General features: G+C 36.5%; 4 protein-coding genes across 4 annotated transcripts; 2 read left to right on the forward strand and 2 right to left on the reverse strand.

Annotated features, from left to right (window-relative positions):
- Positions 1-396: 396 nt before the first annotated feature.
- MONOS_18219 (uncharacterized protein) lies at positions 397-8,669 on the reverse strand (the record flags this gene model as incomplete). Its single annotated transcript, XM_067871217.1, has 2 exons — positions 397-3,116; positions 3,409-8,669. 2 exons carry the CDS (start codon positions 8,667-8,669, stop codon positions 1,484-1,486), a joined length of 6,894 nt encoding a protein of 2,297 aa, XP_067720319.1. The 3' UTR covers positions 397-1,483.
- Positions 8,670-13,807: 5,138 nt separating this feature from the next.
- On the forward strand, positions 13,808-14,075 carry MONOS_15596 (uncharacterized protein; the record flags this gene model as incomplete). Its single annotated transcript, XM_067868481.1, has 2 exons — positions 13,808-13,858; positions 13,920-14,075. 2 exons carry the CDS (start codon positions 13,808-13,810, stop codon positions 14,073-14,075), a joined length of 207 nt encoding a protein of 68 aa, XP_067720320.1.
- Positions 14,076-15,755: 1,680 nt separating this feature from the next.
- On the forward strand, positions 15,756-24,636 carry MONOS_15595 (uncharacterized protein; the record flags this gene model as incomplete). Its single annotated transcript, XM_067868480.1, has 3 exons — positions 15,756-15,843; positions 15,896-16,821; positions 16,857-24,636. 3 exons carry the CDS (start codon positions 15,756-15,758, stop codon positions 23,547-23,549), a joined length of 7,707 nt encoding a protein of 2,568 aa, XP_067720321.1. The 3' UTR covers positions 23,550-24,636.
- A 2,042-nt stretch (positions 24,637-26,678) lies between these two features.
- MONOS_9778 (uncharacterized protein) lies at positions 26,679-27,125 on the reverse strand (the record flags this gene model as incomplete). Its single annotated transcript, XM_067880308.1, has 2 exons — positions 26,679-27,074; positions 27,123-27,125. The coding sequence occupies 2 exons, from the start codon at positions 27,123-27,125 to the stop codon at positions 26,679-26,681; spliced, it is 399 nt and encodes a 132-aa protein (XP_067720322.1).
- Between the last annotated feature and the right edge of the window lie 334 nt (positions 27,126-27,459).

Genomic DNA, 27,459 nt, shown 5'->3' on the forward strand with positions numbered 1-27,459 from the left:
ATAAAAATTTCTGTTTTTCACAAAACGAACACAGGAGAAAAGAAGTCATAGTGCAGAACTACTGTTGAAAGAAATGGTTTCTAGTCACCAATCTGAAAGCTCCATCAAACGACATGTCAATTAAGATCATCCAACTCTATTTTTTTGTTTAATTCAATGGGTATTTTCATTGTTCCAGTTGGAGTAATTTATGTTTTTATTATCATCACAATCAAAGAATTCAAAGCGATATATTTTTTGCATTGAATAAATCCAAATTCATTTTTGTTTTCATTCAAAATGAGTTGTTGATCAAGTTGATATTTGAAGAAAACCGATTCTCTGAATCATTTTTTGTTATTTTTGCTTTTGACAATTTATGAAAATGAAAAAAAAAAAAATCTGTTTTATAATCTTGATATATTTCTTTCTATATTTTCAATCGAATCTGAAAGCTCCAAAATACAACAGGTGAATGAATATATTATGCGAAATTCATTCATTCGTCCTTTCAAACGCAATCACTGGAGAAGAGTCATGATGAACTGGAAGAAAAAAAGAAGACCATTTTCTTTCAAAACGAATCAAAATTGTACGAGATGAAGAGTTTTGCAATGCTCCTGTGCTCGTCTTCTCATCTAAAAGATGGAAGATGAACGAAAAGCAGAACAGAGAAAAATAGAATCGGAGTTACAAAAAAGAAAGAAAGAATGAATGAATGAAAGAATAAAATATTTGATTTGTAGAGATGAAGAAGAATGGCTCCACAAAATTCTTCATTCTCCCTTCCCCAGCGAAAATGGTGATGCAAAACAATATATCATTCAAAGAATTCAAACAACACAAATAGCTTCAATATCAACAACATAAAAGTGAAATCGCACAATTACTGAAGCAAACAAAAAATGCAAGTGGTTGACAAATAATGAAAAACAAACAAATACAAATACAAATATATAAATACATAAGTGAAGAACAACATTATCCCCAACAAAAAGGAATAAAGGATAAAACAAAACAAAAAAAGAGTTTATATAAAAATTAAATTGTTCATGTGATATATTCAAGAAAACAGAAAATATTTCGAAGCAAGCAATAATAAAAATTAATCAGAAGAAAAAAAAACCCTGGGGTTTCTGATGAATTCAAACACTGCAATTGTTTCTATATAAATGCAATCATGGGCAAGGGAAAATTATTGGCAAATGAACGAAACACACAAATCTTCTTTCAATAAAAAGTATTTCAAAAATTTGATCAACAAAACAAAAAGGTGTTGTTGAATAGCAAATAAATTAACAAAAACAAAGTGGCGCCTTTTGCAAATATCTCTGCCCTCCGCTTTTTTGTTTGGATAAATCCAACGAAACAAAGAATAACAAATCCATTTCTGTTATTACTCATCTCTAATTCATTCTTTATTCATAAAAACATTTCTTCATCTTTCTTTCTATTTTTCCTTTTCCCAAAACTCATCAATGCTTGCCCCACTCTCCACTCTGCATCACTCACTGCTTTCTCTTGTTTGCGTTTCGCTTTCAGATCCAGAATGCAGCTTCACAATAACCCCGCTTCGCTCAACGTATTCTGACTCACAAACATCCGAACCATCGCAGTATGCAATTGCATCTGACACCGTCGCCATCGTGTACCCAGACGGCAACCGCCCAACCAGATACCGCTTCACCTGCACAAGCGATGCTCTCCTTTCTGGATCTCCATCCAACCCATTTTTCACCGCCTCACACATCTCTGATTCCCATATGCTCTCCAGCCCTGGTCTCTCCCCATTCACAATCTTCTGCCCTGCCACATCTGCCTCATATTCTCCAAATGGGATTTGAAGAGTCAGACACTCCCACAGCATCATCCCGATCGAAAACACCACTGTCTTCTTCGTTGCTCCAATCTTCTTGTTGATCAACAGTTCTGGTGCCTTCCATCTCAGACACTCTTTTTTGAAACTATCTTCTTCCTCAAAGGCTGATGAAGGCAGAGAGTCATCATCATCATCATCACTGGCAGATGTGACAACAGTTGATGATGAAATGGATGAGGAATCTGAGTCATCATCTGACAATAAGTCAGAGTGCATCACAATACAGATGACCATGTGCTCTGAGAATAGAACAATGTGAGGACTCAAATTGGATAATGATTGAAGAGGATTCTCCATTTCATCAAACGAGTGAATGGCTCCGTTCGCCACCCAGAACAGGATCTGAGCAGCTGTTTGTTCTCTTTCCTTCAATGTGCCAATTGCCATCTCTTTTGTCTTATTCCTTCCGTGGAGCAGCATGAACAATGAATCCCTCAGATCCACTATCAGCTTCTCATGTGGAGATGAACAGGCCATCGCATCCACCAGATTCGACATTGATGATGTGGTTGGGCACAGATCCTCTCCACGAACAAATGTTGAATCTGAATCAGTTGTTGAAATGGATGAGATGGATGAGATAGATGGCCATAGTGTTCTCTTCCTTATCCCTTCTTCCTTCTCATCAACCTTCTCTAGCATCCATTCTGGGATCTTGTCTGAGTCTCTCCCCAAAATATATTCCGTTGAGCCACATTCACTCAACAAATGCTCTGACGACTCGGAATGTCCCAAGCTTTTCGCATGCACTCTCTTCTTTATCCTCTCTTCATTCTTCTTCTCTGCTTCCCTCTCTGCTCTCCTCCATTGCTCCTCAGGTGACATCTCCATCGTCACCATCTCAAATGCCTTCGGATCTTTTCTCACAGTATCATTCACAATCTCTCTCAGATCCTTCTCTTCATTCTTTGCCTTTCTCCATCGAACAATGAATATCACCGAAATTATCAGAACAATCAAAAACAAAACAACAAGAACAATCACAATCAACAACCAGTAAGATTTTCCTTCTTTTCCTCCTTCAACAATCCTTTCATTTCCTTTGACCTTTGATTCTGTTTTGTTCTTCAGAATCTGTGGGCTTGTTGCAGCCAATTGCTTTCCAAACAATATCATCACCGACACCTCTGTTTCATCTGCAATCGTTGAAATATTTTCTGATGGGATTTTCCCAATCACTTCTGTTTCTGATATGAAACTGTCTTCCTCAAATGGATATGTCTCAACCAATTCCACATCTCCTGTTTTGAATATCAATCTGAATGACAAGTCACATGGCACAAAAAGAGATCCCTTGAATTTGATAAAAATATTGCTTCCATTTTCAATGAGAGAAGCATCTTCCAGTCTTGGAATGAAGAAAGGAGATGACCTTTTCTCCTGCTATCCCTCTCAAATCACATCCATCATTCAAAATCCAAAGTGAAGAATTCTTCTCTTGTCCATCTCCACCTTTCAAGCTGGAAATGGTCAGTAATGCAGAACCTGAACAAATGATGTTTTGACGAAGAGAGGGATATTTTTCAATGAATGGATTGTTGTTTGCAAACATTCCCATCTCAATAACTGTCTTTCCTCCTCTAATCGAAATTCCTCCCTTTGAAGAATCCTCAATCTTAATTTCTTTTGAGTCAAGATTGGAGTTTTCCATGTGGACAAGCGATCCATTCCATTCACATATTTCTCTGAAATCATTATTTCTCTCGCTTTCACTTTCTTTGACAAGGGCTCCTGTTAATCGACATAAATCCATTGCTACGTCAGTCATGTTGTCAAATTCCATGATGCTCCCTTTATCAGAGTGAGAAACGCAGTTGGAACACGAACAATTGGAAAGAACTGTATGAGCAGATGATGAAGAAGCGGAGAAAACAGAAGCTCCTTCTGAATTCCTTGAACAGTCGTTGAATGATGAATCAACAAGAGTAATTGCTCCTGAAGCTGAACAGTTTATCGAAATGATACAGCAATCAGACAGCTTCACTCCATATGCATAAATTCCATTCAGCACAACACTTCCACATTTTCTAATCTCAAATACATCTGTTGTTGATTCAATTTGTTTCAATTTAACATTCGTAATATTTATCTCATCTCCATATAACAGAAACGAAGACTTCTTGAATGAAAGCTTTGTTATCGAGCAGTTGTCAACATGAAGAATTCCATTTTCGATGCTCAGCAATGTTGAATTGAGAACAACAGATTCAATGTTTTCTGATATCAAAATCGAAGAAAAATCAACAGACAAAAGAGAAAGCTGGCCATTTTCTTCGAAGATTATAGAACTTCCAGAATAAGAAAATGACTGACCAAAATTGAATTTCAATTTTTCAATCCGAACAGTCTCTGATGAAGTGATAATACTCCCTTTGTTGGTTATTGTTGAGTTCAGATGCACCAAAGCAGCTGAGGGAGATTGCAATGAACGGATGATCACATTCAAAGCACTGCTTTCTCCATTGATTATTGTCTCTTCTGATATCAACAGCTGTGAGTACAGAGATGGAATAACGTGCTGGATTCCAACATTCAGCGATTGACAAGGAACACTGAACTCTCCACATTGCTTGCTGTCTCCGTGATTATCTGAAACAGAAGAAACAAATATCGTCTCGCTCTGGTATTTCACAACTCTCAGCAAAAGATCTTCTTCCTCCACAAACGAGTCTGTTGTGCAGCCCCATAAAGCCAGTTCTTTCACAAACGGCGATCTGAAATCCAACAAGAATTGCTCTTCAACAATTTGTGTTTCGATTGAGTGGCATCGAACATACACATCTCTCCCTCTATATGCAGCGTTGTTTTTGAATGTGATGTTGGATAACATAAAATTCAGAGGCTGCTCAACCACCGTGGTGCATTCTAAAAACAGCCACCCACCTCTTCCTGTGGTGGAGCAAAAGCACTCAGAAATCGTACAAAATGAGCAATCGAAGCTCCCTCCCTCATTCAAAACATAAAACATCCCTCCTCCATTTCCGCACCTTGTTCCCCCACACTTCTTCATCGTTGTGTTTCTTATCACTATTTTCAATGGCTCATCATTCACATTTCGAATGACGGGAATATCATCGGTTGCGTTCTGGGTGACTTTTTCGAATAAACTCCACTCAATAAGAACATCTTGTTCCTCTTCATTTGTCTCTCTTCTTGAACTCTTTGAAATGCTCAATCCGCTTGCTCCCTCCAGCTCAACATTCTTCATTGTCAGGTTTTTCACATTCAATATCGTTGTTGACAACACAGAAATTACATCTTTTGAAAAGCTGAGTGATTGCATTGTACCAAACTCCAACACAACTGTCCCTCCATCTGCTTTGATCAGACCAAAATTCATTATTTCTTCTCCACTTTCTTCATTTTTTGTGAACGAGCAGTCTTTCAGAGTCAATATTCCTTCACTTGAGTCAACAAGCATCAAATAATTGACTCCATTTGTGAATGAAGATGGCATCACAAAGCTAATCAGTTCGAAATTGGCAATTCCAGAAATCTTCATTGCTGCTCCTTCTGCTCCTTCAAGTGATGAGAGACATTCCAAAGAGCACATTTCTTCATTATTTGAGCTTATTGAAATTCCACTGAAATCAGCACCCTTCTGGAGAATTCCTTTTCCAATGATGTTAATTTTCCTTTCATTTCCAACAAGTATTCTCTCCAATGAATAATCAATTGATTGACAAGGATAATCTGAGAATCCACAGGCACCAATATCTTTCCCTTCACCGCCAACAAATATCTCTGAGCCAAGTGAGATCCAGAAATATGCCAATGAAATGGCATTCGTTGTGTCACTTCCATCAAAGCCCCTCATTGAATCCAATGAAATATCATCCAGATGCCCAGACACAAATGGAAGTGAGTCATTTGTGATGCTCTTCGTCAAGTTGAATGATACAACAAACAGGTCATTTCCATATTTTGCAGAATTTGGCTTGTCTGCCTCAAAAATGGGGGATGAGATCATAAATGAAGAACCATCATCAATCAGCTTCAGTGCCATTCCTCCTCCAAACCCAATCTTTTCTTCTTCAGCTGGTGCTGTGCATCCTGTGAACGTGCATGAAATAACATTCATTTGAGTGCTCCCCTTCAATTGGGCATTGATAGCCCCTCCTCTGCTTCCATCAGCCTGCACAGAGCATTCCTCAAAATCACATTCTTCAATATTTATTTGTGTGTTCGTATTTTCATCAACGATGTTGTCAATGTTGATGCAGCCTCCACTTCCAGCTGCTCTTTCGATTTTTGTGTAATTGCTTTTCGTCATGTTCAACCATTTGGTGCTCATTGACTCGGTATTTGTTCCACTTCCACATAAAGAGATTAACGGATTTCCACTCAAAGTGATTGACGAAGCTGAAAACGAATCAATGGCCAAGGTGCCAGACTCAACTGATAAGAACAGAAATGTCAATTTTGATGAATGCATTTGAAGAGAAATAGAACAATGGGACAGAGTCAACGAAGAAGACAAAGAAGAAATTAAAGTGGAGTGTGACGAAAGAGAAGATGGAAGAGAGAAGATGAGCTTTGACAAGTCCGTTTCAACATTTGTGGTTAGCATCGCAGCATCAGATTCAATTTCAATATCGGAGACTATCCAGCCACTTTGATCATCGTTTCCTTTGATTTCATGCTTCTGTTCACCAAATGCCAATTCATCGCTCATCTGAATCATTCCATTCACAACAACTTTCTTTTCTTCTGTTTGTCGTGTGAGTGAGTGCTTTATTGTCAAACAAGGGAATTGAGCAATTCCACAATGTGAGTGATCGGATGCCTCAGAATTGCTCGCATATATTTCTTCTGGGGTGGGAAGGAGATAGATGCACAGAGGAATGGCCACACTGATGTTTCCATTGTCATATCCTCTCACCTTCTCAACAGGATCCAAAGAGGCTGTCACACATGTGATTTTTTCTGATTTTGCTGTTTCTTCCAAATCTGGTGAAATGACGAAGATATCATTCCCCCATTTGGCTGCGTTTGTTCCGAATGAGGAAGAAATCAGGAAATCTGGATTTTCATTCAACAATCGAAGAAGAATTCCTCCCCCAAGACCATTGGACGTTGAGCAAAAGCAGCCATCAAAAGATCCGCCTTTCACTTTCACTTCGTTTTCATTCCCTGCACACAGCATCATTGATCCTCCATTTTCTGATGTTGTGCTTCCACATCCAAAAAATGAACAAGAATTCAGATCGATGTTTGGCTTGTCATTGGAAAATGACATCACAGCTGCTCCGTTAGTTGTTCTTTTGATTCCACTGAAGGCACACTCAGAAAGTGTCAACGATATTTCATTTGTTGAAGAAAGCGAAAACAATGAATTTGTGGAGATAGTCTTTGCCCAGTTCACATGTTCCATTTGCAACATCCCATTCTGAACGTTTATCAGTTCTGTCGAAAAAGCTGTTTCTGAAGTTTGCCCACTTCCAGCAGATATATTTAATCTGCTGATCCTCATTCCTCCAACTCCACTTATCTCAAACAGCCTTGACCCACGGTTATTCGGATGAACCGAGTCATGCACAAGAACAAAGTCCCTGACAGATAACGTTCCTGTGGAGACTGAAAAAAGAGACAAACGAGATGCTTCAAATTCAATATGGACCATTGAACTCAAATCGCTTTGGCCAAATATTGTGAAAGAATTGATATTGCAGTCCACACTTTTTGTCTCTGAAATCGTGCCTGTGAGTATCTCGATATCGCTCACACAATCAGGAATTAGTTGAGTGTAACAGTGGCTGATGGTGCAGCAAGGATGGCTTTCATGCAGTCCGCATGCATATGCATCAATGGCACTGGGTTCTGTTTGAACCGAGGAGACAAATCTGACTTTTCCAAAATCATTTCGAAGACATTCACTTTTATCAATTATTAATCTATATTCTGTGCTCACTCTGTTATCTGTTTGCCTTGTTGAAAAGCAAGTGGAATCAATGTTGTTTTCTTTTGATCCCTGAAGAACAATATCATGTCCTCCTTTCACACATGAATTGTTGTGGAAAAAGCAGAAATAAAACAAAATTCCGTAATTGTTTGTATTTATGTGTTGGTAAACAGCACCTCCTCCGCACATTGAATAGCAATTGCAGAATAGACAGTTTGAAATTACAACTATTTCCGCAGGATTCCAATGTTCAATCGCACCTCCTGCACCATTTGAAGAGCTATTGCATCGACAGTAATCAAAATGCGAATTAATGATGCATTCTTTCTGTTTTTCTGTTTTCGACCAACTGAGTCCAACTGCACCTCCGTCGTTTCCGGATGAGCAATTTTGAAAAGAGCAATCATCAACAATTAGCTGAATATTTATATTTTCAATCGTTATTGCACCACCCCCATTATCCGTGGTTGCTGCTGCAGAACATTGGACGAATGTGGTATGGAGCACAATACATTCAGCGATATTCAAAGCATATATTCCTCCGCCAAACGTGGACAAAGCGTTGCATCTCAAAAAGGAAGAGTTCTCAACAGAAAGGATTGCATTTGTATTGTCATGAACATAAAGTGCACCTCCTTGTGGTGCTGTGCAATCAGTCCATTCACACAATGAAAAGGATTGGCTATCTGTCAAATTCATTTGCCCTTTTTTCTCAAGTGCATTTGTTTCTCTTTTCCCGAAATTTATCGATGTGTTTTCACATGCAAATTTCTCTGAAGAAAGCGATCCACTTGAAACACCTCCTTCAAATACATTCACGCACGAATAAATGACGCAGTTCTCCATTGAACTCAACAAGCATGAATGGTCCATCTGATAATCACTGTTCTTGTCAGATTTCACAGACATGTTCCTGAAGACACAGTTAGAAATCTGTTCACTTTGGCTCTTTCCGGATAATAGGAAATAATCTGAAGAGGAAACAGTCAGATCTGTAACGATGGAATTTCTCAAAATGGCAGAATTTAAATCATCAGATGAAAAACAAGACTGGAAGGGTTGATATTCATTTGGGGGGTCAAACTCAAATTCACCATGTTGACAGTTCCACTTTGCAAATGAAAAGGAGATGTCGATTCTTGGTGGGAAATGCACAAATCCAACGTTATTTTTGATTTACCTGCGATAAGCATCAAAGGTGAAGAAGAATGTTCAAGTGCCACATTTTTCAGTCCAACTGTAGAATTGAAGAATTCTAAAAATGTGTTTTTGACTGAAGATATTCTTGGTTGCAATGTTTTCTCTCCTGAAAATGAACTCTGCTGGAACAAATGATTGTTATCGACTTTCGATTGAAATTGTGCATTATTTGAGTTTCCTTCACCAAAATAAACACAATTCATGAATTAAACAAAAATTCGAAAGAATACCTTTGTTCTCCAATGTGACTGTTCCAGAGATATCTTGTGCTTCAAATGCCTTTCCAAGAGTCAAACATGCAAAAAGGAGCAAATGCATTCTCGAATGGAACGACAATCAATTTTGATTTGAAAATTTTTATTTTTCCGGATGATCAAATAGAAATAAATTATAGTTATTGACACAATTGGAAATAAAAAGGATTTCTTTCAACAATCGTTTTGTGGACTTTTGAAAGACATCTGAGGAACTTTCAATGCAACGCCATTCCTTAGGTTACGATCAGCCATGAATCGGTGTCTGCTGATGCAGGTGACAATTTTCACATCAAAAAACAAAAATTAAAAGGATGAAGTTTTAAAAAAATGAACAATAATAAAAAAGAAAAGCAAAATCTGGGGATATGAAATATGCTCAAATTAATATGCACAAATAAAATAAGAACCAATCTTGCATCACTTGTGAATCAACAAAAAAATATTATTATTTCTGAAAATATTTGGTTTTTCAGAAAACGTTGAATTCTTCATGTTTGCAGCATTGATTGTATTGAACATAAAAAAAGAAACTCATCAAACAGAAATATCTGTCCAATAAAGGAACAAAAAGTTGAAACTTCTATTTCAAAACACACACCCTCAAAATTACTCTTTGAAAAGGTGTTGTTTCAAATTATCAAAAGTCTCCTCTCCCAACGCAATTATATGGAGATTCCTTCTTCACCAGTTGTTCCAATATTCGCTGAAAATATAAGGTGACAATCTTTCTTCATCATTCTGCTTTTGTTGTTGCAAGTGTTCATCCACCTTCTCTTTCTTCTTCCTCTTCTCTCTTTTTCTCATCTTCTCTTCATTTGACCTTTCTCCCTGACAGATTTTTATTCTTTCCATCAATCCTATTCCACAGTTTCTCTTCCTTTTCTTCTTTCTTTCTCTCTTCCCTTCTCTTTTTTCCTCTCATTCTTCCCAAGCATCATAAAAAAATTCATCTTTTCCCTCCAACTGTAATCTTTTTTCTGCCCAAACCTCAAACTCCAAATCTCCTCTTCTTCAAAGAAGTCTTGTGGGGAGTGATTCATCATCATCATCCCCTCCCTCAAACTTTCTCTTCATTTTCTCTCTTCTCCATTTTTCTCTTCACACTCCCTCCTGTTTCACCTTGTTATACCACTTCTCCAGCTTCTTCACCCAAAACATCCAAATACATTCTTCTCCTTTATTCATCCTCCCCTTTCTAACTCCTTCTGAATTCTTCTTTTTCATCCATTTTGGCAAACATCCGATATTTGACATTCAAAAATACCCATCTGTTTATTTTCTGCGAGGTGAAACTTTTTAGAGAACGTTTGTACTGATTGAAAGGAAATGTTTCGTGAAACATTCTCTGCATATATTCTTGAAAAAAAAAATAAAAAATAAAAATAAAAGCTTTTTATATTTTGTTATTACAATTCAAAAAATACATTTTCCAAAAAAAATCAAAAAAAATAAAATAAAACAAATCAAAAAGTTTTCTATTTCTTTCATTCTGAAAATTTTTCATCATTCAAAAAAATCATTTATTTTTGCAAACAAACACTTGCTCATTTTGTCCTTCTTCGTTTGCTAAGCACTCCCATTGCGAAATATCGACAATCCCATTTGACTCTTCTCTCTTCTCAATCTCTTGTTCCTCGCTTTCCGTTCTGCATTAGCCCTGCTTCAATCTCTTTCCTTCTTCCTCCAATTAACTCCATCCTTTCATTCTCTTCTCCGTCTTCTTCTTTTTCCTGTCTATCATTGCTCGCTTTCAATTCCTCCAATAATGTTGTCATTTCTCCTCATGCAAAGCCTTCCAATGCACAATCGTTCAACATCACAGCCTTTTCTGATCAATTGCATGCCTTTGAATAAAAATCTGGTATGTCTCCAAAATGCCTCTTGTTGAAATACCTAAAAAGGAAAAGAAATGTGAAAGCGAATGGCACAGAACAAATGTATAAAAAATTCAAACCTCACAACAAATGCAGAGTGGTTGATGTCCAACGACTGTTCCAAACTTCATTTTTCAAGTAAAAGCAGCCAATGTATTTTCAGCAAATTCAAAAAGATTACAATGAAAATGGCAGCATGTTCAACAAAGAATGAAGGCTTTGATTGAATTGAATGTTATTTTTGTGAAACTGTCGAAATCAGCGTTATTCTTTTGGTTTCGCCTAGCAAGGCAAATAAATGCATAAACTATCAAGGGCATGTTGCACAAAAAATTGTGGAGCCTTCAAGTGCACCCTTGTCAGCTATCTGATAAATTCTGTGTTTTGTGGATGAAATTGATATCTCCTCCATTGTTTGCAACAATTTGGTTCTGGCAAATAAAAGAGGGACTGTCATTGAACTAGGTGTTGGATGCTTTGTCATTCTTCCGAATACCGTTTGTTCGCGTCGTTGAGCTGCGTTTGTTGAATTATGATTTGATGATTTTCCTTCCTTTGAAAAAAAGCCCTCACTTCCAATCTTTTTGCTTCTGCATCTCCATCACAAATAGAGAGTTAAATAATTTATGACCTTTTTTTTCAATGCTTCTCTTAAAAAAAGGTTTAATGAAGAATTTACAGTTGTCAAATCATCTATTATGGTTGAATGAAAGAAAAAATGAGATTTGACAAATGATTAATTCAATTTCACAAACTTGGTATAAAGCATATATGAGTGACTATTTATCTTCCATCATTTGACTCATTATGTCCTTCTTTTCTTTTTAAGGGATTATTCTAATTTCAAACGTTCCATGATTATTTTCAAAAATTCCAAATTTGAGATTCGACTTTTTCTGTGAAACGATGATTTCTCATTTTATGCTTGTTATGAAATACTGATTTATCCCAAGAGATTTTTTTTTGATGTTTGTAACTATTTTTGATTTTTGAGAGAAGAAATTGCAAGGGAGTGAAATAATTCTGTCATCATCATAAAAAAAAAAATTAAATATAAAGAGAACAAAAATCAAATGATGAGAATGAAGCTGTTTTATTTAAAATTTGATAATCTTGAAATTTCGTTTCAACCATTTTCACTAATTGAAGATTTTTGTTCATAATAATAATTGTTTGACAAAAATGCAAAATACAAAAAATTAACTTTTGGAAATACAGATATCGCATAAAATACCGGACATCGCACAAAATACCGGACAAGATCGTTTTCTCAATAACCACTCAAAGAGAAAATCTGATAATATTCCTCCAAATATATCTAAACAAAGCTAACTCATTTGCCATACCGGGCATTCATTTCCATGCAGACTGAATATTTAAAAAATAATTTTTGAAATCTCGGAGAAATAGGATTCTGAGTTTCTCCGAGATTTCAAAAATTATTTTTTAAATATTCAGTCTGCATGGAAATGAATGCCCGGTATGGCAAATGAGTTAGCTTTGTTTAGATATATTTGGAGGAATATTATCAGATTTTCTCTTTGAGTGGTTATTGAGAAAACGATCTTGTCCGGTATTTTGTGCGATGTCCGGTATTTTATGCGATATCTGTATTTCCAAAAGTTAATTTTTTGTATTTTGCATTTTTGTCAAACAATTATTATTATGAACAAAAATCTTCAATTAGTGAAAATGGTTGAAACGAAATTTCAAGATTATCAAATTTTAAATAAAACAGCTTCATTCTCATCATTTGATTTTTGTTCTCTTTTTTATATTTAATTTTTTTTTTTTTATGATGATGACAGAATTATTTCACTCCTTTGCAATTTCTTCTCTCAAAAAATCAAAAATAGTTACAAACATCAAAAATTCAAAAAAAAAAAATCTTCTTGGGATAAATCAGTATTTCATAACAAGCATAAAATGAGAAATCATCGTTTCACAGAAAAAAGTCGAATCTCAAATTTGGAATTTTTGAAAATAATCATGGAACGTTTGAAATTAGAATAATCCCTTAAAAAAGAAAAAGAAGGACATAATGAGTCAAATGATGGAAGATAAATAGTCACTCATATATGCTTTATACCAAGTTTGTGAAATTGAATTAATCATTTGTCAAATCTCATTTTTTCTTTCATTCAACCATAATAGATGATTTGACAACTGTAAATTCTTCATTAAACCTTTTTTTAAGAGAAGCATTGAAAAAAAAGGTCATAAATTATTTAACTCTCTATTTGTGATGGAGATGCAGAAGCAAAAAGATTGGAAGTGAGGGCTTTTTTTCAAAGGAAGGAAAATCATCAAATCATAATTCAACAAACGCAGCTCAACGACGCGAACAAACGGTATTCGGAAGAATGACAAAGCATCCAACACCTAGTTCAATGACAGTCCCTCTTTTATTTGCCAGAACCAAATTGTTGCAAACAATGGAGGAGATATCAATTTCATCCACAAAACACAGAATTTATCAGATAGCTGACAAGGGTGCACTTGAAGGCTCCACAATTTTTTGTGCAACATGCCCTTGATAGTTTATGCATTTATTTGCCTTGCTAGGCGAAACCAAAAGAATAACGCTGATTTCGACAGTTTCACAAAAATAACATTCAATTCAATCAAAGCCTTCATTCTTTGTTGAACATGCTGCCATTTTCATTGTAATCTTTTTGAATTTGCTGAAAATACATTGGCTGCTTTTACTTGAAAAATGAAGTTTGGAACAGTCGTTGGACATCAACCACTCTGCATTTGTTGTGAGGTTTGAATTTTTTATACATTTGTTCTGTGCCATTCGCTTTCACATTTCTTTTCCTTTTTAGGTATTTCAACAAGAGGCATTTTGGAGACATACCAGATTTTTATTCAAAGGCATGCAATTGATCAGAAAAGGCTGTGATGTTGAACGATTGTGCATTGGAAGGCTTTGCATGAGGAGAAATGACAACATTATTGGAGGAATTGAAAGCGAGCAATGATAGACAGGAAAAAGAAGAAGACGGAGAAGAGAATGAAAGGATGGAGTTAATTGGAGGAAGAAGGAAAGAGATTGAAGCAGGGCTAATGCAGAACGGAAAGCGAGGAACAAGAGATTGAGAAGAGAGAAGAGTCAAATGGGATTGTCGATATTTCGCAATGGGAGTGCTTAGCAAACGAAGAAGGACAAAATGAGCAAGTGTTTGTTTGCAAAAATAAATGATTTTTTTGAATGATGAAAAATTTTCAGAATGAAAGAAATAGAAAACTTTTTGATTTGTTTTATTTTATTTTTTTTGATTTTTTTTGGAAAATGTATTTTTTGAATTGTAATAACAAAATATAAAAAGCTTTTATTTTTATTTTTTATTTTTTTTTTCAAGAATATATGCAGAGAATGTTTCACGAAACATTTCCTTTCAATCAGTACAAACGTTCTCTAAAAAGTTTCACCCTCGCAGAAAATAAACAGATGGGTATTTTTGAATGTCAAATATCGGATGTTTGCCAAAATGGATGAAAAAGAAGAATTCAGAAGGAGTTAGAAAGGGGAGGATGAATAAAGGAGAAGAATGTATTTGGATGTTTTGGGTGAAGAAGCTGGAGAAGTGGTATAACAAGGTGAAACAGGAGGGAGTGTGAAGAGAAAAATGGAGAAGAGAGAAAATGAAGAGAAAGTTTGAGGGAGGGGATGATGATGATGAATCACTCCCCACAAGACTTCTTTGAAGAAGAGGAGATTTGGAGTTTGAGGTTTGGGCAGAAAAAAGATTACAGTTGGAGGGAAAAGATGAATTTTTTATGATGCTTGGGAAGAATGAGAGGAAAAAGAGAAGGGAAGAGAGAAAGAAAGAAGAAAAGGAAGAGAAACTGTGGAATAGGATTGATGGAAAGAATAAAAATCTGTCAGGGAGAAAGGTCAAATGAAGAGAAGATGAGAAAAAGAGAGAAGAGGAAGAAGAAAGAGAAGGTGGATGAACACTTGCAACAACAAAAGCAGAATGATGAAGAAAGATTGTCACCTTATATTTTCAGCGAATATTGGAACAACTGGTGAAGAAGGAATCTCCATATAATTGCGTTGGGAGAGGAGACTTTTGATAATTTGAAACAACACCTTTTCAAAGAGTAATTTTGAGGGTGTGTGTTTTGAAATAGAAGTTTCAACTTTTTGTTCCTTTATTGGACAGATATTTCTGTTTGATGAGTTTCTTTTTTTATGTTCAATACAATCAATGCTGCAAACATGAAGAATTCAACGTTTTCTGAAAAACCAAATATTTTCAGAAATAATAATATTTTTTTGTTGATTCACAAGTGATGCAAGATTGGTTCTTATTTTATTTGTGCATATTAATTTGAGCATATTTCATATCCCCAGATTTTGCTTTTCTTTTTTATTATTGTTCATTTTTTTAAAACTTCATCCTTTTAATTTTTTGTTTTTTGATGTGAAAAATTGTCACCTGCATCAGCAGACACCGATTCATGGCTGATCGTAACCTAAGGAATGGCGTTGCATTGAAAGTTCCTCAGATGTCTTTCAAAAGTCCACAAAACGATTGTTGAAAGAAATCCTTTTTTATTTCCAATTGTGTCAATAACTATAATTTATTTCTATTTGATCATCCGGAAAAAAATAAAAATTTTCAAATCAAAATTGATTGTCGTTCCATTCGAGAATGCATTTGCTCCTTTTTGCATGTTTGACTCTTGGAAAGGCATTTGAAGCACAAGATATCTCTGGAACAGTCACATTGGAGAACAAAGGTATTCTTTCGAATTTTTGTTTAATTCATGAATTGTGTTTATTTTGGTGAAGGAAACTCAAATAATGCACAATTTCAATCGAAAGTCGATAACAATCATTTGTTCCAGCAGAGTTCATTTTCAGGAGAGAAAACATTGCAACCAAGAATATCTTCAGTCAAAAACACATTTTTAGAATTCTTCAATTCTACAGTTGGACTGAAAAATGTGGCACTTGAACATTCTTCTTCACCTTTGATGCTTATCGCAGGTAAATCAAAAATAACGTTGGATTTGTGCATTTCCCACCAAGAATCGACATCTCCTTTTCATTTGCAAAGTGGAACTGTCAACATGGTGAATTTGAGTTTGACCCCCCAAATGAATATCAACCCTTCCAGTCTTGTTTTTTCATCTGATGATTTAAATTCTGCCATTTTGAGAAATTCCATCGTTACAGATCTGACTGTTTCCTCTTCAGATTATTTCCTATTATCCGGAAAGAGCCAAAGTGAACAGATTTCTAACTGTGTCTTCAGGAACATGTCTGTGAAATCTGACAAGAACAGTGATTATCAGATGGACCATTCATGCTTGTTGAGTTCAATGGAGAACTGCGTCATTTATTCGTGCGTGAATGTATTTGAAGGAGGTGTTTCAAGTGGATCGCTTTCTTCAGAGAAATTTGCATGTGAAAACACATCGATAAATTTCGGGAAAAGAGAAACAAATGCACTTGAGAAAAAAGGGCAAATGAATTTGACAGATAGCCAATCCTTTTCATTGTGTGAATGGACTGATTGCACAGCACCACAAGGAGGTGCACTTTATGTTCATGACAATACAAATGCAATCCTTTCTGTTGAGAACTCTTCCTTTTTGAGATGCAACGCTTTGTCCACGTTTGGCGGAGGAATATATGCTTTGAATATCGCTGAATGTATTGTGCTCCATACCACATTCGTCCAATGTTCTGCAGCAGCAACCACGGATAATGGGGTGGTGCAATAACGATTGAAAATATAAATATTCAGCTAATTGTTGATGATTGCTCTTTCAAAAATTGCTCATCCGGAAACGACGGAGGTGCAGTTGGACTCAGTTGGTCGAAAACAGAAAAACAGAAAGAATGCATCATTAATTCGCATTTTGATTACTGTCGATGCAATAGCTCTTCAAATGGTGCAGGAGGTGCGATTGAACATTGGAATCCTGCGGAAATAGTTGTAATTTCAAACTGTCTATTCTGCAATTGCTATTCAATGTGCGGAGGAGGTGCTGTTTACCAACACATAAATACAAACAATTACGGAATTTTGTTTTATTTCTGCTTTTTCCACAACAATTCATGTGTGAAAGGAGGACATGATATTGTTCTTCAGGGATCAAAAGAAAACAACATTGATTCCACTTGCTTTTCAACAAGGCAAACAGATAACAGAGTGAGCACAGAATATAGATTAATAATTGATAAAAGTGAATGTCTTCGAAATGATTTTGGAAAAGTCAGATTTGTCTCCTCGGTTCAAACAGAACCCAGTGCCATTGATGCATATGCATGCGGACTGCATGAAAGCCATCCTTGCTGCACCATCAGCCACTGTTACACTCAACTAATTCCTGATTGTGTGAGCGATATCGAGATACTCACAGGCACGATTTCAGAGACAAAAAGTGTGGACTGCAATATCAATTCTTTCACAATATTTGGCCAAAGCGATTTGAGTTCAATGGTCCATATTGAATTTGAAGCATCTCGTTTGTCTCTTTTTTCAGTCTCCACAGGAACGTTATCTGTCAGGGACTTTGTTCTTGTGCATGACTCGGTTCATCCGAATAACCGTGGGTCAAGGCTGTTTGAGATAAGTGGAGTTGGAGGAATGAGGATCAGCAGATTAAATATATCTGCTGGAAGTGGGCAAACTTCAGAAACAGCTTTTTCGACAGAACTGATAAACGTTCAGAATGGGATGTTGCAAATGGAACATGTGAACTGGGCAAAGACTATCTCCACAAATTCATTGTTTTCGCTTTCTTCAACAAATGAAATATCGTTGACACTTTCTGAGTGTGCCTTCAGTGGAATCAAAAGAACAACTAACGGAGCAGCTGTGATGTCATTTTCCAATGACAAGCCAAACATCGATCTGAATTCTTGTTCATTTTTTGGATGTGGAAGCACAACATCAGAAAATGGAGGATCAATGATGCTGTGTGCAGGGAATGAAAACGAAGTGAAAGTGAAAGGCGGATCTTTTGATGGCTGCTTTTGCTCAACGTCCAATGGTCTTGGGGGAGGAATTCTTCTTCGATTGTTGAATGAAAATCCAGATTTCCTGATTTCTTCCTCATTCGGAACAAACGCAGCCAAATGGGGGAATGATATCTTCGTCATTTCACCAGATTTGGAAGAAACAGCAAAATCAGAAAAAATCACATGTGTGACAGCCTCTTTGGATCCTGTTGAGAAGGTGAGAGGATATGACAATGGAAACATCAGTGTGGCCATTCCTCTGTGCATCTATCTCCTTCCCACCCCAGAAGAAATATATGCGAGCAATTCTGAGGCATCCGATCACTCACATTGTGGAATTGCTCAATTCCCTTGTTTGACAATAAAGCACTCACTCACACGACAAACAGAAGAAAAGAAAGTTGTTGTGAATGGAATGATTCAGATGAGCGATGAATTGGCATTTGGTGAACAGAAGCATGAAATCAAAGGAAACGATGATCAAAGTGGCTGGATAGTCTCCGATATTGAAATTGAATCTGATGCTGCGATGCTAACCACAAATGTTGAAACGGACTTGTCAAAGCTCATCTTCTCTCTTCCATCTTCTCTTTCGTCACACTCCACTTTAATTTCTTCTTTGTCTTCTTCGTTGACTCTGTCCCATTGTTCTATTTCTCTTCAAATGCATTCATCAAAATTGACATTTCTGTTCTTATCAGTTGAGTCTGGCACCTTGGCCATTGATTCGTTTTCAGCTTCGTCAATCACTTTGAGTGGAAATCCGTTAATCTCTTTATGTGGAAGTGGAACAAATACCGAGTCAATGAGCACCAAATGGTTGAACATGACGAAAAGCAATTACACAAAAATCGAAAGAGCAGCTGGAAGTGGAGGCTGCATCAACATTGACAACATCGTTGATGAAAATACGAACACACAAATAAATATTGAAGAATGTGATTTTGAGGAATGCTCTGTGCAGGCTGATGGAAGCAGAGGAGGGGCTATCAATGCCCAATTGAAGGGGAGCACTCAAATGAATGTTATTTCATGCACGTTCACAGGATGCACAGCACCAGCTGAAGAAGAAAAGATTGGGTTTGGAGGAGGAATGGCACTGAAGCTGATTGATGATGGTTCTTCATTTATGATCTCATCCCCCATTTTTGAGGCAGACAAGCCAAATTCTGCAAAATATGGAAATGACCTGTTTGTTGTATCATTCAACTTGACGAAGAGCATCACAAATGACTCACTTCCATTTGTGTCTGGGCATCTGGATGATATTTCATTGGATTCAATGAGGGGCTTTGATGGAAGTGACACAACGAATGCCATTTCATTGGCATATTTCTGGATCTCACTTGGCTCAGAGATATTTGTTGGCGGTGAAGGGAAAGATATTGGTGCCTGTGGATTCTCAGATTATCCTTGTCAATCAATTGATTATTCATTGGAGAGAATACTTGTTGGAAATGAAAGGAAAATTAACATCATTGGAAAAGGAATTCTCCAGAAGGGTGCTGATTTCAGTGGAATTTCAATAAGCTCAAATAATGAAGAAATGTGCTCTTTGGAATGTCTCTCATCACTTGAAGGAGCAGAAGGAGCAGCAATGAAGATTTCTGGAATTGCCAATTTCGAACTGATTAGCTTTGTGATGCCATCTTCATTCACAAATGGAGTCAATTATTTGATGCTTGTTGACTCAAGTGAAGGAATATTGACTCTGAAAGACTGCTCGTTCACAAAAAATGAAGAAAGTGGAGAAGAAATAATGAATTTTGGTCTGATCAAAGCAGATGGAGGGACAGTTGTGTTGGAGTTTGGTACAATGCAATCACTCAGCTTTTCAAAAGATGTAATTTCTGTGTTGTCAACAACGATATTGAATGTGAAAAACCTGACAATGAAGAATGTTGAGCTGGAGGGAGCAAGCGGATTGAGCATTTCAAAGAGTTCAAGAAGAGAGACAAATGAAGAGGAACAAGATGTTCTTATTGAGTGGAGTTTATTCGAAAAAGTCACCCAGAACGCAACCGATGATATTCCCGTCATTCGAAATGTGAATGATGAGCCATTGAAAATAGTGATAAGAAACACAACGATGAAGAAGTGTGGGGGAACAAGGTGCGGAAATGGAGGAGGGATGTTTTATGTTTTGAATGAGGGAGGGAGCTTCGATTGCTCATTTTGTACGATTTCTGAGTGCTTTTGCTCCACCACAGGAAGAGGTGGGTGGCTGTTTTTAGAATGCACCACGGTGGTTGAGCAGCCTCTGAATTTTATGTTATCCAACATCACATTCAAAAACAACGCTGCATATAGAGGGAGAGATGTGTATGTTCGATGCCACTCAATCGAAACACAAATTGTTGAAGAGCAATTCTTGTTGGATTTCAGATCGCCGTTTGTGAAAGAACTGGCTTTATGGGGCTGCACAACAGACTCGTTTGTGGAGGAAGAAGATCTTTTGCTGAGAGTTGTGAAATACCAGAGCGAGACGATATTTGTTTCTTCTGTTTCAGATAATCACGGAGACAGCAAGCAATGTGGAGAGTTCAGTGTTCCTTGTCAATCGCTGAATGTTGGAATCCAGCACGTTATTCCATCTCTGTACTCACAGCTGTTGATATCAGAAGAGACAATAATCAATGGAGAAAGCAGTGCTTTGAATGTGATCATCCGTTCATTGCAATCTCCCTCAGCTGCTTTGGTGCATCTGAACTCAACAATAACCAACAAAGGGAGTATTATCACTTCATCAGAGACTGTTCGGATTGAAAAATTGAAATTCAATTTTGGTCAGTCATTTTCTTATTCTGGAAGTTCTATAATCTTCGAAGAAAATGGCCAGCTTTCTCTTTTGTCTGTTGATTTTTCTTCGATTTTGATATCAGAAAACATTGAATCTGTTGTTCTCAATTCAACATTGCTGAGCATCGAAAATGGAATTCTTCATGTTGACAACTGCTCGATAACAAAGCTTTCATTCAAGAAGTCTTCGTTTCTGTTATATGGAGATGAGATAAATATTACGAATGTTAAATTGAAACAAATTGAATCAACAACAGATGTATTTGAGATTAGAAAATGTGGAAGTGTTGTGCTGAATGGAATTTATGCATATGGAGTGAAGCTGTCTGATTGCTGTATCATTTCGATAAACTGTTCAGCTTCAGGAGCAATTACTCTTGTTGATTCATCATTCAACGACTGTTCAAGGAATTCAGAAGGAGCTTCTGTTTTCTCCGCTTCTTCATCATCTGCTCATACAGTTCTTTCCAATTGTTCGTGTTCCAACTGCGTTTCTCACTCTGATAAAGGGAGCATCATGGAATTTGACAACATGACTGACGTAGCAATGGATTTATGTCGATTAACAGGAGCCCTTGTCAAAGAAAGTGAAAGCGAGAGAAATAATGATTTCAGAGAAATATGTGAATGGAATGGATCGCTTGTCCACATGGAAAACTCCAATCTTGACTCAAAAGAAATTAAGATTGAGGATTCTTCAAAGGGAGGAATTTCGATTAGAGGAGGAAAGACAGTTATTGAGATGGGAATGTTTGCAAACAACAATCCATTCATTGAAAAATATCCCTCTCTTCGTCAAAACATCATTTGTTCAGGTTCTGCATTACTGACCATTTCCAGCTTGAAAGGTGGAGATGGACAAGAGAAGAATTCTTCACTTTGGATTTTGAATGATGGATGTGATTTGAGAGGGATAGCAGGAGAAAGGTCATCTCCTTTCTTCATTCCAAGACTGGAAGATGCTTCTCTCATTGAAAATGGAAGCAATATTTTTATCAAATTCAAGGGATCTCTTTTTGTGCCATGTGACTTGTCATTCAGATTGATATTCAAAACAGGAGATGTGGAATTGGTTGAGACATATCCATTTGAGGAAGACAGTTTCATATCAGAAACAGAAGTGATTGGGAAAATCCCATCAGAAAATATTTCAACGATTGCAGATGAAACAGAGGTGTCGGTGATGATATTGTTTGGAAAGCAATTGGCTGCAACAAGCCCACAGATTCTGAAGAACAAAACAGAATCAAAGGTCAAAGGAAATGAAAGGATTGTTGAAGGAGGAAAAGAAGGAAAATCTTACTGGTTGTTGATTGTGATTGTTCTTGTTGTTTTGTTTTTGATTGTTCTGATAATTTCGGTGATATTCATTGTTCGATGGAGAAAGGCAAAGAATGAAGAGAAGGATCTGAGAGAGATTGTGAATGATACTGTGAGAAAAGATCCGAAGGCATTTGAGATGGTGACGATGGAGATGTCACCTGAGGAGCAATGGAGGAGAGCAGAGAGGGAAGCAGAGAAGAAGAATGAAGAGAGGATAAAGAAGAGAGTGCATGCGAAAAGCTTGGGACATTCCGAGTCGTCAGAGCATTTGTTGAGTGAATGTGGCTCAACGGAATATATTTTGGGGAGAGACTCAGACAAGATCCCAGAATGGATGCTAGAGAAGGTTGATGAGAAGGAAGAAGGGATAAGGAAGAGAACACTATGGCCATCTATCTCATCCATCTCATCCATTTCAACAACTGATTCAGATTCAACATTTGTTCGTGGAGAGGATCTGTGCCCAACCACATCATCAATGTCGAATCTGGTGGATGCGATGGCCTGTTCATCTCCACATGAGAAGCTGATAGTGGATCTGAGGGATTCATTGTTCATGCTGCTCCACGGAAGGAATAAGACAAAAGAGATGGCAATTGGCACATTGAAGGAAAGAGAACAAACAGCTGCTCAGATCCTGTTCTGGGTGGCGAACGGAGCCATTCACTCGTTTGATGAAATGGAGAATCCTCTTCAATCATTATCCAATTTGAGTCCTCACATTGTTCTATTCTCAGAGCACATGGTCATCTGTATTGTGATGCACTCTGACTTATTGTCAGATGATGACTCAGATTCCTCATCCATTTCATCATCAACTGTTGTCACATCTGCCAGTGATGATGATGATGATGACTCTCTGCCTTCATCAGCCTTTGAGGAAGAAGATAGTTTCAAAAAAGAGTGTCTGAGATGGAAGGCACCAGAACTGTTGATCAACAAGAAGATTGGAGCAACGAAGAAGACAGTGGTGTTTTCGATCGGGATGATGCTGTGGGAGTGTCTGACTCTTCAAATCCCATTTGGAGAATATGAGGCAGATGTGGCAGGGCAGAAGATTGTGAATGGGGAGAGACCAGGGCTGGAGAGCATATGGGAATCAGAGATGTGTGAGGCGGTGAAAAATGGGTTGGATGGAGATCCAGAAAGGAGAGCATCGCTTGTGCAGGTGAAGCGGTATCTGGTTGGGCGGTTGCCGTCTGGGTACACGATGGCGACGGTGTCAGATGCAATTGCATACTGCGATGGTTCGGATGTTTGTGAGTCAGAATACGTTGAGCGAAGCGGGGTTATTGTGAAGCTGCATTCTGGATCTGAAAGCGAAACGCAAACAAGAGAAAGCAGTGAGTGATGCAGAGTGGAGAGTGGGGCAAGCATTGATGAGTTTTGGGAAAAGGAAAAATAGAAAGAAAGATGAAGAAATGTTTTTATGAATAAAGAATGAATTAGAGATGAGTAATAACAGAAATGGATTTGTTATTCTTTGTTTCGTTGGATTTATCCAAACAAAAAAGCGGAGGGCAGAGATATTTGCAAAAGGCGCCACTTTGTTTTTGTTAATTTATTTGCTATTCAACAACACCTTTTTGTTTTGTTGATCAAATTTTTGAAATACTTTTTATTGAAAGAAGATTTGTGTGTTTCGTTCATTTGCCAATAATTTTCCCTTGCCCATGATTGCATTTATATAGAAACAATTGCAGTGTTTGAATTCATCAGAAACCCCAGGGTTTTTTTTTCTTCTGATTAATTTTTATTATTGCTTGCTTCGAAATATTTTCTGTTTTCTTGAATATATCACATGAACAATTTAATTTTTATATAAACTCTTTTTTTGTTTTGTTTTATCCTTTATTCCTTTTTGTTGGGGATAATGTTGTTCTTCACTTATGTATTTATATATTTGTATTTGTATTTGTTTGTTTTTCATTATTTGTCAACCACTTGCATTTTTTGTTTGCTTCAGTAATTGTGCGATTTCACTTTTATGTTGTTGATATTGAAGCTATTTGTGTTGTTTGAATTCTTTGAATGATATATTGTTTTGCATCACCATTTTCGCTGGGGAAGGGAGAATGAAGAATTTTGTGGAGCCATTCTTCTTCATCTCTACAAATCAAATATTTTATTCTTTCATTCATTCATTCTTTCTTTCTTTTTTGTAACTCCGATTCTATTTTTCTCTGTTCTGCTTTTCGTTCATCTTCCATCTTTTAGATGAGAAGACGAGCACAGGAGCATTGCAAAACTCTTCATCTCGTACAATTTTGATTCGTTTTGAAAGAAAATGGTCTTCTTTTTTTCTTCCAGTTCATCATGACTCTTCTCCAGTGATTGCGTTTGAAAGGACGAATGAATGAATTTCGCATAATATATTCATTCACCTGTTGTATTTTGGAGCTTTCAGATTCGATTGAAAATATAGAAAGAAATATATCAAGATTATAAAACAGATTTTTTTTTTTTTCATTTTCATAAATTGTCAAAAGCAAAAATAACAAAAAATGATTCAGAGAATCGGTTTTCTTCAAATATCAACTTGATTAACCAATTCTTTTGAATGAAAACAAAAAAAAAAAATATGTGTTTATTCTTGGTTTTATAAATCTCACTTAGAGTCCATGATCCTTTCTTCAAAAACACAATTTGAAACATTTGATGAAATAGCGTATGGAATTGATGGAGATTTTTCTTTCAATATACACTGTCATTATTAAACTTAACTCATTTTTTGCTCTATGAAGAGAAAAAAATTTATTCGGAGCAATTTTTACAAACCAAATTGAAAGTTACTGAATTCGCACTTAAAAAATACATAATCATTGTTATTTGAGTTTACAAATTGAGGAATAATAATTGAAAACTCGAACATGAAAGAATGATTCCCATCTTTTCGTTGTTATTAATATTTTCAAAGAAAAGAGAATCATTTTTGATTTTCTGACAAGCACTTCAAGATGCTGAAAGAACAATCAAAAAGCTGAACAGCTCTTCTATTGGGAGATAGAAGCAGAGGTACATGCATCTGTTTGCTCATAAACCGAGTGGGATAAAACATGAGAAGGCATTCTCCGTTTATCTGATGATTGTCACAGTGAGGCAGATCGGTACCATTGGTGCCAAAACCGGGACCTTTCGCGAAACCCGGAACTTTTTATGAAACTGAACATTGATAATATTTTTCATTTTATGGAATTTTTTTTAAAATTCTCCTTTGTTTAACAATAAATTTAAAAAACCATTGCATGTTTGTTATCAAACGGTTTCAAAACCGATGAAATGATAGAAAAACCATTCAACGATATTGAAAACCAGAATAAAATGTTTCTTTGCACATGTTAAACACTTCTGAATAACAATAAAGATATAGTCAACAGCTTATTGAACAAATGATGAATCGATTTTAATTTCATTATTCATCTTTTTCTTCTTGCATTTTCTTTTTCAAGAAGTGGTTTTCGCGAACCTCCTTTTCTTTTTGAGAGATTATTGGAGATATGCATCTAGTCATCACGCCAACATGTCTCACTCTTGAAGCTGTCAAACGTTTTGCCTTCACCTTTGTTTTGGCGATTGATTCTTTTAATTCATCTACTTCAAATGCATCTATATCATCTTGTTGAATATCCAGCATTCTTCTTTTTTCGAATTTCTTCGTGTCAGAAATCGAATTTTTTTCATTCACAATTGTCACTTTTACTTTTTTCATTCCGTTAACGCCTTCATCTTCATCATCCTTTGAATCTCTTGCATCTTTCAATTGCTTCCTTGTTTATGTAACACGTTTGCATAAGATATCCAGCTCTCTTTGAAGGCACTCAGTGCCTTTAATACAATTAGGTTGTGCTATTGCAGATTTTTCATCAAAATTCGTTTTTTTATCCATTTTCTTTGTCGGCGAAAATTTTCTGAACAATTCTGATTGAAGATCCGTAGATGACTTGATAACTTTCTTCTCTGCAGACATTTGTTTTTAAAATCCACAAACTCGTGAAAGAACTTCAGTTGCGGGAATAGGCCAAACGCCTGTTTTCAAAAAAGCAGTTCTAATTGTGGAAGGCTGAATTGCTTCCGCAATAGCATCAGGAAGAACTTGGGACAAAACAAACCTATAAGAATGCAATAAGAAAGGATGTGGAATATGAAGCTGGTTGTAAAGCACAGATTTAAACCTGGAAAAAATACAACTGTCGCAAGGTTGTAGAAAATGAGTCATATTCGGAGGGAAATACTTAATTATTATTTGGGAATTTTTTGTAGCAGTAATAACTTCAGGGAAGAAATGCGTAACATGATTATCCATCAGAATTAATGCTCTCCTCAAGCGAGTTGGCTTCACTTTCTCTTTCATTTGAATCATCAAATCGTTGATAAAAATCGTCTTTAATAAATCGTTTGTGATCCATCCGGAGCTTGCGTAAAGATATTTGATGGAAAATGAAGGAAAATTCGAAAACTTGGCAGGGATCAACCTGTTTGGTTAGAGCATATAACGATTTAAACATGAGCCATCAGCACCAACACAAAAACATACAGTTGTATTCGAGACATTTTGTGGAGCTGGAGGTGAAGGAGGAAGTCGATCCTTCAGGCAAACAACAAGTTTTGACGCTTCTTGTCCACATCGAACAGAAGTTTCGTCAAAATAGAAAATAACTGATCCAACGATATCATTCTTTTTTTCCAAGTCAGCCAAATCAGTAAACCATGTTGGAATGGATTCTGGTGATTGTTCAATAATCTTTACAGCTTCCAACGGTTTCGCTGCAGCAGTGTGAAGGTTTTCACTTCTTTTCAACAATTCAAAAGCGAATTTCTTATCAATGGTTCCATCTTTGTTTGCACTCTCCTTTCTTTTTTGCTTCAACTCAACGCACTGAAACAAAGAAAATAAATAAAATTTCAAACAAAAAAATAGAAATACCATTGATTGGACATCTGAAACTCTCACTATTTCATGTTCAGATAATTTCGATAAAACCTGATTCTCTATTATTTCCAATTCTGAATATGAAATCGCAAGTTCCCGACCAATCCTTCCAACTTCTCACCCTTCCTTTTCTGCTTTTTTTGCACGGTTCCAAGATGATTAAGAAATCAATTGCGCTTTCGTTGCTTTTCTGCATGTAATTGGAATTTCTTTCTTTGCTACAAAAAGTTTTTGTGATCTGGATTTAATTTTTATATATCCAGATTTATCAATAACTTTTTGCAACTTGCAAATGTCTGTTTGAGTTTTTTCCATAACACGTTATGGAATT

The sequence above is a fragment of the Monocercomonoides exilis genome (genome assembly GCF_001643675.1).
Source record: "Monocercomonoides exilis strain PA203 chromosome Unknown scaffold54-601524, whole genome shotgun sequence".
In the NCBI taxonomy this organism is placed as follows: domain Eukaryota; phylum Preaxostyla; order Oxymonadida; family Polymastigidae; genus Monocercomonoides; species Monocercomonoides exilis.